Raw genomic sequence first — 14083 nt, 5'->3', positions numbered from 1 at the left:
TCTAGCCGGCCTCTACTTTAATAGCAGTAACTACCTGCTCCTCATGTCCATAATGTTACAGAAGTGGAACTGGGCGGTATGCAGCTGTTGGGGCACTAGATTTTCCCCACACAGCATCATCTGAGATTCACCCAGGGTGTTGTCATAGCCACAGGCCACTCTTCCCACTGGCGAGCACCATAGCACACCTAACTACTCGCCCGCTGAAGACCAGTTTGGCTGTGTCTTAGTTAGGGCCACTATTGTTGTGATGAAACATCATGACCAAAAGCAAGTTGGGGAGGAAATGGGTCATTCAGGTTACACTTCCATGACAGTTCCCTATCAAAGGAAGTCAGGACAGGAACCTGGAGGCAGCAGCTGAAGTAGAGGCAATGGAGGGTGCTGCTCACTGGCTTGCTCAGCCTGTTTTCTCACAGAACTCAGGACCACCAGCCCAGGCATGGCATGACGCACAATGGGGGACCTTTGCCTACCAATCACTAATTAAGAAAAGGCCTACAGCCGGATCTTATGGAGGCATTTTCTCATTTGAGGCGCCCTCCTTTCAGGTGACTCTAGCTGTGTCAAGCTGACACGAGACCAGCCAGCGCAGGGTGCTCGCAGTTTCCCACTCAGGGAAAGCTGCTCTAAACGTGAGGGCAGGTTCCTGTGTAAGCATAAGCATTCGTTTTTCTGGGGTTAAAAACCCAGGAGTGTGCACATGCTGGACCACGCGGTTCTCAAAGGTTGTGTTTTCTTTCTTTTAACGAAAGTGACAAACCTGTGGAATGGCTGCGTTTTGGATCCCTCAGCAGCTCTATAGGTGCTACCCACTGTGTTCTCGCCAGAGCTCAAAGCTGTGAGAGCACAGCGCCGGTGACATCTCACAGGCTGGTTGCATTCCTCTGAGGGCTAGTGCTGGGGCGGATCTCCTGGGTGTGCTCAGTTCCTGTCTGCAGTTCCTCAGTGGCAATGTCTCTTCAGATCATTTGTGGTTTTTCTCACGGGATAATTAATGAGTTTTGAGTGTTCCTCCTATGTTCTAGAACTCCTTTGTCAGACACGGGCTTTGCACATTCTCTCCCTGCCTATGGCTCATCTCGTCGTTTTCTTTGAATGGTCTTTTCCAGGGCACAGGTCTAATTTTGGTGAAGGTTGACTTAGCATCTCAGGGTTGGCATTAATCACTGATCTTTGTCACTGCTTAGACTCTTCTGGTTCTTGCTATGACAAATGGCTTCCTATGGAAACTAGGACACTTTTGTGTCATGAGACCGAATTTGACTTCAATCTTCCTGCCCACTAGCTTGCTGAGATGCCACCTCTGCCAGGGCAAGAGGCCGATGGGTGGGAAACCAAACATCCAAGCAGAGGAATGACAAAGGGAATCCCGCAGGAACGAGAGTGCTTCGCTTTCAAAGACTGGGCAACAGCTCATAGCCAAGTGGATGGTGCACCTGGAAGGCAGCATGAGCCACCAATGCAAGATCCTCTGAGCTCTTTTCTCCATGTGTTGATGGGTAAAAATGATAACCACTAAGCTATGTATAGTGTCACAAGCCAGTAATCCCAGCCCTCAGGAGGCGAGGCAAGAAGAGTTCTAGACCAGCACGAGTAATATAGTGACATCCCAACTCAGCAAAAGGCAACCGTAACCATCCTGCTGGGTTCCAGTGGGTTGTTTGAAGTTACTAAGTTCTGGGACTGCTTGGGACCATCTTGGCTGTACTGACTGACACAAGGCACTGGCTTCATCGGTGTAGAACAACAGAATAACAGGGTATACCAGTACTCGAACAAGGACAAGACTGGACATCAGTTCTAACATCTCAGCCCAGCAGACATCATGCTTAGCCCCTCTAGCTAGTATTCCTGAGCCGTCAATGAGAACTGTGCTTGCTCACTCCAGCACTCCAACACAAACGCCCACCTTCATTTTTTTTCTCCTTTCCATCTCCTCATGCACTCTACCTTTTTCCAAAAGGAGAGGGTCAATTCTCACATGCTTCCCAGAGACCAAAATGGGAAGCTACTCTTTGGGATGACTGTAGTTCCTGGGTCACATCAGTTGGGGCCACTTCGGGTACACACATCTTGAATCCACTTTAGGTTCCTGACTCTTCACGCTACAAGCAGTCAACGACCCAGAAGGCTCCAGCTGCTGTATGTTGGCCAAGTGTACAGCATTGCCCAGTAAGTACCAACTCCATAGAGAGTGGTGGCATATGAACACGGATGGAGAGGACTTCTCCCTTATCCACAGACACACCTTCAAGGGCCAGGTGCTTTTACTAAGGTCTCAAGCACACCGAAAACTTCGTGTCAACAAACCACATCCCGCCATTGCTGGAGGTCAGCCAGATGAGGAAGGCTGGGCCACCTTTTGTCAGGGCTGGAGGGACTGGACTGTTTGATGTTCTCCCAGCTGCCAGCCGCCAGCCTTTGAGCCTGTCATGGTTGCAGCAGCTTGCAGGTTGGCACAGAAACCCAGACCTATGCCATTGTCTTATGTGTAGAAGAGGTAATTAAAATCAGTGTTTCCAGTGTCACCTCCAGGCAAGGCTCTTTTTTCCTCTTATAATGGGGTGTCCTATACCACACCCAGCATTCTAGAGAAGGTGGGGACACAAATCATCAGCCACAGCCTGGCATTGCTTCTCACACTCCCCCGGGTTTCCCAGGGCTCCAGGAACCGTCGACTGTCTGATGAGAGGGTGTGTCAGTCATGGGCCATCGAATCCTTCAGGAAGTCCTTCTCAGGATCTAAACAGAAGCTCTGCTGCTTTTTACACTCCCATTCTCTTCTCTTGGCACGTGTGAGTGATGTAGCAGACACCTCAGACCACTCAGTGGATGAGTCCGCTGAATGCACTGCCACCAGTCTCCCTTTTCAGGTGCTGCCCTCTCAGCTGTTGCCATGTGCTTCCCCCACTGCAGGGCCAGCCAGGACATGCCCTGTCATCCTCACCAAATGACCAGTGGTAGCAGCCACTTGGAAAGAGGAGCCTGAGATGCAAACTGCTGGATACAGCTGACTGCCGGTTTCTGGCAGCTGGTTGGCTCAGTTTTTGCTGCTCTGGACTCCCTCCCTTCCGCTTCATGGGATGCAGGCTACCCTGACTTGCCTGAGAGCATCCAGAGAGGGCAAGGTATTGTTTGGAAATAGTGGAAACAATGAAAGAATGAGAGCATTGCCTTCTGCACAGAAATAACCACCTCACTGTGTGGCTGATCCCCTTGGGTACCACCCACCCCTAGGCTTCCGGTTCAAGGTCAGGCAGTGCCACACTAGCCTTCTGGACTGCTCTACCTGCTGCTATCCTCACCTCCTCTGATGACCTCTGTGTTCCTGTTACCAGTGGCCCAGGTGTGGCAGACAGAGGGGCAGTTCGCTCTGAGCAGTGATTGTCCCCATGTGTGAACATGTTTTGTTTTTTGCTTTTTGTTTTTTGTAAGAGCAACACTGTCACCCTATTCCCAGAAAGCTAGGACTCTGGGTGGTCCGAGGAAAGGGGCCTGCTGGGGGTGCCTGCATAGCCTGAGCCTTGGCCAGTTCCAGGCAGGCTTAGCACGATTACTGAACCCAGTGCATGCAAAGCCCCATGCCAGGAGCTTGAGCCATGGAGCCAGTGGCACACCTTTTCTTAGGGTTGCTTGGCTGGGGCAGCGGGGAGGTGAGGTACGGGTAAGAGCTTGACTGTGGCATGGATGAGTGTGGAGGTATTTGTCTAGGTAGCAGAGTACAATAAGGAGGAACTCAGGTGTGCTAGTGCGGGGAGGATGCCCGGGCATAGGGGATGCACTCTTCAACAGGCGGGTCCCTGGTCCTCCTCCAGCGAAGCAGGACAAGACCAGGCAGGGCAGCCACGGGCCAGATATCTGGCGCATTCCTGGGGCCAGCTCTGACCCCTCCCCAGAGGTCTTCTCGGAAGGCTGCTCTAGGAGGAGAGTCAAGCTTCAAGGAATGAGACCCCAGGGTGCCACTCCCACTGGTGGAGCGTGGTGGAGATGGCAGGAGACAGCATGGGTCATGGAAGAAAGCTATAGCTAAGAATGGCAGGCCAAGCAGAGAGGAGCTGGAGCCAGCCTGACCTTGCCGAACTGCTAGACTGCTCTTCAGAGGAAAGGGAGAAACTGACCTCTATCCTGTGCCTCTGTCCTGTGTCACCCCCACCCCCAAGTTTACACATCATGTCTTTGGCTGCAAAAGGTGCTGCCAGGCACTCTTGCATCCCCATGCGGGGCGTAGCAGCACCTGGGGCTGCCTCAGCCTTCCGTCAGGAGGTGCTCCCGCCATGGCTCTGTGTAGCCTATCCAACTCTCTCCGTCCTTTGGACATATGTATCTGAGCTCGGAGCTTATTTCCTCCTAGCTCTTGGCCTTTTCTCTGAGGGTAACACCCTTGACCTCTGACTACACTGCCTTGGCTCCAGGCACTTTTCACATGTGTCTCAACCTAATGCAGGCAAGCCCAGCCTTCCCCCACCTCCAAACACCGTCACTGCGAGCCTCCCACTCCAACCCCAAGGCATAGGGCCACTTGGTTGCTCGTTGTGTGTGAGTGCATCCGGGCCTCTCCTGCGCTTCCTCTTTCTGAGATGGTCAGGAGGGGCCACAGGTAGCAATGCTGCTGCTGTTACTATGAGCTGCATCAGCTAAGGAGGGAGGTCAATGTTGAGACTATCACCTCCAACCCAGGGGTCCTGCCCCTCAGTGAAACTGTGGCTCAGTTCCACCAGCCAAGAAAAAGCATCTCAGTTTCTTCTCTATGCCCAGTTACATCTCATTCTGAAGAAGCCAGCTCACCCCAGGAGACTGCCCAGTCCCTTCCCAAAGCAGGGACCATGGCCAGCTGGACCTCAGGGTATACTAGGTGCTTAGGCAGTGAAGAGCCACCCACAACCCCCCACTAGGGGGACAGTCATTCCACAAGCCCCATCCCATCATGTCACTTAGTCCAATTCCTTCACCTCCTCCAAGAGGATAAACAGTGGAGCAACAGCAGCTCAGAGGAGACCAGGGTGGGGGGGAGGGAGGGAGGGGGTGGGAGATGGCGCTTCCTCAGCCTTGAGAGGGCAAGGGCAGGGAGAGGAGCCACAGAAAAGGTGGTAAAGAAGAGAGAATAAAGGACCCTAGCCTGGAAAATTCCAGAATCAGACACCTACTGACCAAGAAACATGCAGTTCTTATTGTCTAGCACCCACCCCTAGCACCCACGCCACATCCAAGCATATCTCTGCTAGAAGAGTCCAGAATGACAGCAGAAACTGGAGACAGAGCCACTGAGCCGCAAGGCTAAGGCAAAGCAAGGTGAATGCTTCAGGAAGGAAAACGGAGTCTTCAGCCAAGGAGACAGCAGGCAGAGATTACTTTGGAAGAACCCAAGCTGCAACAGGGCAGGTAGAAGTGCCCTGTAGATACTGGGCAGATGAGAGACCTGGGTGCAGGCTGCTTAGTCCAGCTTGGACAAGGCCTCCTTCTCTGTGTGCCTCTGTTTACTCTTCTGCAAATGGGACAGAAGTACCCAAAGGACCTCCAGGGGCCGTTCAGAACCCTCTGGTCTTCATCTGAGGAGGAAGGACTTGGCCACCAAGTTTGTAGCAAAACAGAAAACAGAATCTAGGGTCCTGCTTCCATCCTGCCACAGAGCCAGGTCTCTGCAGTTTAATATACAGGTTTGGAAAGGGCACAATGAGCCACAGAGCCATGCCTCTGCAGCTCAATATACAGCTATAGAAAGGCTACACTGAAATCAAATACTCTCTACGATCAACATAAAAATTTAAAAAGAAACTGTTGATTAGTTTCATGTCAACTTGACACCAGCTAGAGTCATTTGGAAGTAAGGACTTTTAATAGAGAATGTGTCTTCGGAGGATTGGCCTATAGGCAAGTCTGTTGGGCATTTTCTTGATTAAGGATTGATGTGGGAGAGGCCAGTCTACTGTGGGTGGTGCCACTCCTGGGCATATTATCCTGGGCTGTATAAGAAACTAGGCTGAGCAAAACAATGAACAGCATCCCTCTGCGGTTTCTGCTTTGGTTCCTGCCTCCAGGTTCCTGTCCTGACTTCCCTTAGTGGCAGTCTACATATGGAAGTGTAAGATGAAATAAACCCTTTTCTGCCCCAGTTGCTTTTAGTCATGGTGTTTACCACAGCAACAGAAACCCTATACAAATGCTGTGAGAAAGAACTAGGAAGATAGCTGTCTCCCCTATACTTTGGGGCAACAAAGCCCTGCACCCCAGGAATGACCCAGAACAGAGGGCAGTAATCATCTTCCTGTGGAACAGAATGGGGGCGCACTTTACTTTGCTTTTTATCCCTGCAGCGCTGGGGTGGAAGTTAAGCAGAGGCTTGGCCACCGAGCTGCATCCTCAGCAAAGGATTAGTTCTAACTAGCACAAGGGACTGAGGTGGGGCCAAGCCAGCGAACCAGGCAACGTGTCTCCCAAACAACTGCAAGACCAAGAGCAGTGGACTCTGAGGCATTAAAAGGCCAAGTCTCAGGTGGTGTGGGGTTGGCTGGGGTGAGTGGTTCCTTTGGCTCCTAACCTCATATTTTTTACACACAGGGACAAGGTATCAGCGAGACCAGCTGTGAAGGTAGGACACCCAGGTCACCAGGGGCAGCTGCCTCCTTCCCCTCCTGGCCACACAGCCCTCGCCAGGACATCCTGGGCATGTAACTCCTTGTAGAGCCAGAATGCCTGGGGCAGGAGAGCACCCCCTGTCCGAGGACAGTGTGGACCCGGGACTCCAGACCTCTGAGTTTCTTCACATGTTCCACTGGCCCAGCCCTTCACAGACACCCTCCCCCCCAAGAAAGGATCTTCAAAGTGCCCCATCAGCTTCAGAATCCCAGGAGACCCAGTACCTGTGGGCCCACCAATGTCAGCACCCAGACTCCAGTATGCCCACCTGATGCCATACAATATTCCGCAAAGGAACACTTTAACACCCTCCTTTCAGTGGATATTTAGGCTGTTGCCAGACGTGCATCATCACATAAAAGGCCACTGAAGGTTAGTCTTAAGAATCAGTGTGTTGCAGGTGGGGGCACTCCAAGGTGGCAAAGGGACTAAGGGATTATGGGAGGCTCCCTAGAGGCCTGGTGCCTTCCCTGCACCCACCTTTCTGTTTGCTCCTACTCCCCATCATTTAGGAGTCACCCAAGGGTCAGCCCAGGGTCCCAGAAAAGCAAGACATGGGGACAGCTTCCAGATGGAGCACAGAGCTGGTATCCTACCTGCTGTGCTGGGGCTCGCCCTCTGGAGAAGGAACAGCCGCCATCCAGGCGATCTCTGCAGTCAGCAGTCCACTGCAGGCAGAAAGGAGGGGTTAGTGACAGCAGGGCACACACTCAGCCTCATTCTGCCCACCTCTCAGAAGACTCATCAGGAAATCCAACTTGGTATTTTAGTGGCAAGCCCACCCCTGCGGCCAGTGGAAGCCAGCTACATCCTAACGTCAACCAAATATGATACCTAGTTCCTCTGGTCAGTCAGTATCTCCTCTGAGCATCTGGTCAGGCTCTATTCACACTGGCTGTCCTTCAAGTTAAGGGACATGGCTAGAGGCAGAAGCCAGCAAGTGTGTGTGGTTCTTGACAACCAAGCAATGGAAGACTATGGGTCCAGCACCATGGAGGAACTGCAGTCAATTCTCAGAAGACTAGCTCAAGCAAAGGAATGTCCCAACATGTGGCAGACTATCATATACCAAGAGTCCCCCCCCCCCCCAAAGTCTGTCATATGGACGACCCTGGGCCTCACTCTCTATTGGTGACTCAGAGAAAAATCCCCACAAGCTACATGTGAAGCTACTGAAGGCCACAGAAGCACTGGGCAATTCTGTAAAGCTGTACAGGAATATTGTCACTGCACAGACACACGGAAGCAGGCAGACAGCCGTCCGCCGAAAGTGAGCCAGCCACGAGGTAGTGTTACACGTTAGTCAACCTCCCCAGTTCTTTGCAAGTGGCTTGCAAAGCAGAAAGAGCGCAGCCTCAGTCAGAGCTGAGTGGGAGGGCTGCAGGCCAGTGCAGGCACACTGCAGCTGAGGACTGCATGCCTAGGGCAGGAAAGACCTTCCTGTGACGGTGACTGTGAAACTGCTGCTATAGGCCAAGTTCAAGTGTACGCCAAGGAAATGAACTGAAAGGCACAATGGTAAGCCACAGACCTAACTACTGTTACAGGATGTTTGATCCCATTGAGATCCCTGAGATTGAATTGTAAATCCCTGTTTCTTGCGGTTGAGTCCTAACAAACCTTTAACCCAAGAACTTTGTGTTTATTGTAAACAGGTGTTAAGGTATGGTTCAATCAGCCTTACACACACTTTTAATCCAACAGCTTTCTGTACACAGGATTTAATAAAGTTAACCCTAGGTCAAGAGGTGGAGCAAGAAACCAGCTGACAGAATTAAAGAGTAGGAAGGGCTTTGAGTTGACGGGTATTTATGACAGTGTAGACCTAGAAGGGGCTTTTTAGCTTTTAGCTCTTCAGCTTCTTGGCCTTTGGTTTTTGGGGCCTTGAGCTAGCAAGTCTTTGGCCTTGAGATTTTTTGGCCATTTCCTCCTGGGCTGTCAGCTGAGCTGGTGAGCCTTTTGGGCCTTTTCCATAGAGATGTGGACTGAGTAGGAAGGTCAGCTAGGTGCTTTCTCTGCCTCTCTAAGCTAACAGGTTTTCACCCCAGCATCTGGCTCCTGAGTCTTTATTGGTAAAATAGATCGATTGGGATTTTCTTTTAAAACAACAAACTATAGTTCCTAGAGAGAGATTTTAAAAAATTAGGTTAAGCAATATACCTTCCATAATCCAATACATCCAAAATATTTTTTACTTAAACAGACAATAAATACATAAATAAAAATAAAATAAAATAAGGCTGGACCCATGCTTGTTATCCCATCACGAAGAAGGCTGGGGTGGGAGTCTCTTGGGTTTGGGTTATATAGTAAAAGAAATGAAACAAACATCCCGTTGACATTTGTACTGGTTGGTTTTGTCCATCAGGCACAAACCTGACGTATATGGAAAGAAGGACTATCAAGAGAGAAACTGCCTCCTTCAGACTGCTCAGCAGGCGCGTCTGTGGAGCATATTTATTTACTTATTTATTTATTTATTAGCAATTGATGGAGAAGGGCTGCAGTCACTGGGGGCAAGTGTGACCCCCAGGCAGGTGGTCCTGGGTTGTAAGAAAACAAGCTGAGCAAGCTATGGGTAGAAAGCCAATAGCAGCCTTCTTCTATGGCCTCTGCCTCAGTCACTGACTCTAGGTTCCTGCCTTGAGTTCCTGGCCTGACTTCTTTGATGGTTGACTATACTGTGAAAGGATAAGCCAAATAGGGTGTTTTGTCACAGCATTAGAAACCCTAAGACAATGTTCTTTCTTTCTTTCTTTCTTTCTTTCTTTCTTTCTTTTTAAAGGTTGATTTATTTATTTTGTGTTATGAGTGTTCTATCTGCATGTACACCTGCAGGCCAGAAAAGGGCATCAGATCACATTATAGATGGTTGTGAACCACCATGTGGTTGCCGAGGAATTGAACTCAGGACCTCTGGAAAACAGACAGTGCTCTTAACCGCTGAGCCATCTCTCCAGCCCCAAAGACAACACTCTTTGTACAGCATTCTTTGTTTTGAAATCTACTCAGTGCACACCTCATACTGGACGAGCAACGCGTGGCCTGGCACCCTGTGTGGCCGGTCACTTTGCATCAGACAGTACAGGAGAGAAGCCGAAGCATCAGGACCCATCTCTACTCTCTGTACTGCAGAGGTGACCGATCACCTTCCAGGTTCCTGGGTGATCTAGACTCAGGCTGGCCTCCTAAGACAGGAAAGTGAGAAGCCAGAACACATGGCCACTGCCCCCCTACTTCTAATGGCATAGCAAACACCAAGTGGGCGTTCTTCACTGCTCCAGGCTTCGTTAGATATGCCTGTACACACAGCCTTGACTGTGACTGGCAATACTAGCTTCTTCCTTGGGCTTCATGCTAAGAGTAGAAAAGGGGACCAGCAAGTACATGCTAATTTCTAGTAATTTAGCCTCTTAGGTCTTTTATACATAACCAATTCCCAGGACTGTAGTCCCAGTGTTTGGATAACTGCAGTCTCAAGGCATTTCTCCCCAAAGATTAACTAATTAAAAATGGGTATGTGCCCCCCCCAACGCCTTTTTTGTTTGTTTGTTTTCTGTTTTGTTTTTTTCAAGACATGATTTCCCTGTGTAGCCTTGGCTGTCCTGGACTCTCTTTGTAGACCAGGCTGGCCTCGAACTCACAGAGATCTGTCTGCCTCTGCTTTCTGAGTGCTGTGATTACAGGTGTGCGCCAACACACCTGGCTGTTGTATTAATCTTATGTAGTCAAAGGTGGTGACTAAGGAGCTGGGCTAGCATTCTGAAGGCAGAGGCAGGAGGATCTCTGAAAGTTAGAGGCTAGCCTGGTCTATAATGCGAGTCTAGGACACCTCGGGCTACAGAGAGAAACCCTATCTCAAAAAAAAGAAAAGAGAAAAAAGAAAGAAACAAAAAAAGATCAAGGCAACAGTGATGCTACACAACAGCCGCAGGGCTCCTGGTATTCCATGCTGAGCAGGGCATAACACTGTCGAGGGGTTTTTTTCATCCCGGTGCCCGGTTTTAATATGATCATAAAAATGCCAGAAAATCTGGATAGCTGACTTTCTCCAAAATCACAGAGGCATCATCAAAAGTGTCAAGACTGTGTAAGAAAAGAAAGTACCACAGATTAGAAAACAGGGTGACGTGAAAGTTAAATGCAAATCCGGATCTCAGAATTCAGGGAGGACATGGTTCCCTGCTGATGTCTTCATGCCGAGCTTTGCACCATGGTCATGTAAGATGTTCCTATCAGGGGAAGCTGGGTGGTAAGGGGACACTTGGAACTAGTGTTGCACTTCTGCTGGGAGTCTAAGTCTCAGAAAGCAAAAAGGAATAGTTATGAAGACATACATAGATATATACTATGAATATGTGTGTGTAAGTATGTGCATATGCACATTCAGGAAAGATATACATACATCCACATGTAATGTGTGTACGTATATAACACGGTAAGAGCATTCCTTTGCTTTACATGTTGGCACAACCTCTCTCCTAGAGGGAGTCTAGCTAAGGCTGACTGGGTAGGTACAGCCAAGGAGTGTAGGCTATGAAGTGAGTGAATGTGTGTTGTTGACATAGGCACAGCCATGCCAAAGACCCTACAGCTTCAGGCTCAGAAGGATGGCCAAGCTTTCCTTGGGGAACTGAGTGTGAGTGTGGACAGTGTGTGCAGAACATTTCCATCATAGCTCCCCCTGCTGGCTTGGAGGACTGAGTGTGAATGTTGACAGTGTGTATAGAAAATTTCCATCATAGCCCCTTTCCCACTGAGTGTTTATGGTTTGAACACTGCTCCTCTCCTGAAGTTGCTCCTAACGAGATAACCTAAGTCCATCTCTATGTTCCAGCCATATACTATAACGTATATAATAACTGTTCCTCTTTGTTCAGCCATATGCAATAACCTTGTCTTTCTCTATAATAACTCTACACAAAAAGCATGCTGAACTTCCGGGGTGCTGAGGTTTCTCTATCTGAGAGCCCAGACCACCCAACCCCAGCTTTGTGTCCGTGTGTCCATCTGTCTGTCACTACTTCGCTTTCCCAGTCAGACTCAAACCCCTGGAGCCATGTCAGGACACAGCAAAGGAGTAAGGTAATTCCTAGGAATCTCCCCTGCTAGGAATCCCAGACACTGGCTGGGCAGCATGGATGTGACATCTCATAGGTTGGTGGCTTGCAGGCGAGCGTAGCTCCTGTTAGGGAGGCTCCACCTGGTGAGCTGGACCAGACCTAGTGAGGCAGCTCTGTTGCATCCCCCAAGTCACTTCCTGAGAGCCTCCTAACAGAGCGCATGCCAGAGAGAGCAGTGCAGCGCATCTGCCAGCAGCAGTGTGGAGAGGGATGAGGACCTGAGGTGGGAATGAGGAAGACCGTTATCTCCAGAGGGGCTGGGGAGAGAAGGAGATGGGTGGCTGCTAAGTACACACTCTCTCGGGGTACTCCCGTGAGTACACTCAGGAAGTGTGACCCAGAGCTGGTGGAATCAAAACAAAGGCAGTGGGCAGCTTGGAGGTATACTATAGCTGTCAAGCCATAGAAGTCTGAGCCCTATCTTCCATGGACAGTCCATAGCTCTTACCAGGCAGTACTGCAGTAGAGTGGCTAAGGCTGCAGACTTGGCCCAGTGAGTAAGGGGTCAAGGCCAGGTTCCATGTTGCTTAGTAACGGTAAAGTTGGAAAGTTGGAAAGGAAGGGATCTGGAGCACCGGGGCAGAAAGTGGGTGTTCCATGTAACGGAAGGTGAACATGAAGTTCGCAGAAGCATCAGAGCCAGTGAGTCTGATACAAGCCCAGGCTCCACTAGAACATGGATTGTGTTTCTGCCACAGCAGTATCCCTGACACCCAAGGGAACTATTAAGTATGAACTTAGACAACAAGTGGGATTGTGGGACTCCTACTGGAATGGTCCAGCCATGCAGAAACCTGGGGTATTGTTTCGACATGGCTGCCTGAATCACAGGGATGTCTCTGCCCTGGTCCTCAAAGTCCTGGGGAACTTCCCTCCAAACTCCTCCGGCCTCTAGCAAAAGCGTCAAGACACATGGGGAAATGGTGCATGTGGGAATAATGCACATGCCTTTAGGCCTTCCACCATATGTTGTCATTTATATCTTAAGTTTAAAATTTGGAACAAATAGGACACAGGGTTAAGACTTGACAAACACTGAAATACTGAACTCAGAAAGTTTATTTCATCACTTTCTGTTCTTATCCACACATTAAGAGATACTGTACAATTAGAACAGTTGACAGTAAATTACCAGTCATTTGCATCCCATGATGTGCAAACTTTGGGAAGGATGGAGAAGTCCACAGGGCTGTGAGAACTGAAGGGGAGGAGGGGGAGGAAGAGAGGGAGGAGGAAGAGAGAGAGGAGGAAAAGAGGGAGGAGGAAGAGAGGGAGGAGGAAGGTCAAGGCTTAGAGTAGGGAGGGCTTGACCGTAAAGACACATATGCCTTTTCAGCATCAAAAGCCTCCCAGATTGGCTCAATGAGCCATCAAAGCTGACACAGGGTAGGGTCAAGGCCCAGGTTTTGATTGCTTTCTCATCACTCTGACTGTAGCTGACAAAGCAACTACGGGAGGAAGGGTTGGTCCTAGCTCACAGCTTTAGCCTGTGCCATTCATCCTGGCAGAGTTCACGGCCCTGGGAGCTAAGGCTGGCACCCTTCAAATCTCAGAAGTCCAGGAAGCAGAGGGTACACAGGCAGCATGGCCAGCCTACTAAGTCTCCAGGCCAGCCCTCACTAACCCATGCCTTCTAGTAAGTCTCCACCTTCTAATGACCCCATAACCTCCCAGACAGAAGTAGTCAAGGACCGAATATTCAAGTACTTGAGGATCCTGCAGAGGATGTTTTACACTGGAACTGTGCTGCCATATGCTCACTTGGTAGAAGAACAAAATCCCAAAACTCGAAGCTCTCCAGATAAAACAACTGATTGGTGCAAAGAGGAGAACTTAGCATAAATGGGCAAGTGCCTCAAACCACAGATCCTCCTAAGTTCATCATCCAACTGCGAGGGCATACCTGGCTGAAAACACTAGGGTTGTAAAACAGGGGTTAGAGGAGACTCATCAGTAACCAATAAAGAAAAACTATTCTAGGTGTTTGCCTTGTGCTCTCCCCTGGAAACACAGTACAAGTTGATTAAAAGCACTGAGGCAGGTCCAAACTACATCAACATTTAAAACTCCTGTGTGTTTCCATATGAAGTTGAGAATTGATCTTTCCAGATCTTTAAAAAATTGTGTAGGTATTTTGATAGGGATTGCTTTGAATTTGTAGATTGCTTTTGGTAAAATGGCTATTTTTACTATGTTAATTCTCCCAATCCATGAACATGGGAGATCTTTCCATCTTCTGATGTCATCTTCAATTTCCTTTTTCAGAGACTTGAATTTTTCTCATACAAGTCTCTCACTTGCTTGGTTAGAGTTACATTTAGATT

At 49.4% G+C, this 14083-nt stretch overlaps 1 protein-coding gene across 4 annotated transcripts in view; it reads right to left on the bottom strand.

The window, feature by feature from the left end:
- Positions 1 to 14083, bottom strand: part of CTIF (cap binding complex dependent translation initiation factor) — a 258794-nt gene that overhangs the window by 175564 nt on the left and 69147 nt on the right. For all 4 annotated transcript variants that reach the window (XM_084780989.1, XM_084780992.1, XM_084780990.1 and 1 more), the window contains exon 3: positions 7233 to 7304. In XM_084780989.1, coding sequence (XP_084637115.1) covers positions 7233 to 7304 — 72 coding nt within the window. The remainder of the gene's footprint in view (positions 1 to 7232; positions 7305 to 14083) is intronic.

This window comes from Acomys minous, assembly GCF_964271855.1.
Source record: "Acomys minous genome assembly, chromosome: 4".
Lineage (NCBI taxonomy): Eukaryota > Metazoa > Chordata > Mammalia > Rodentia > Muridae > Acomys > Acomys minous.
This window is presented reverse-complemented; position numbering and strand designations above follow the sequence as displayed.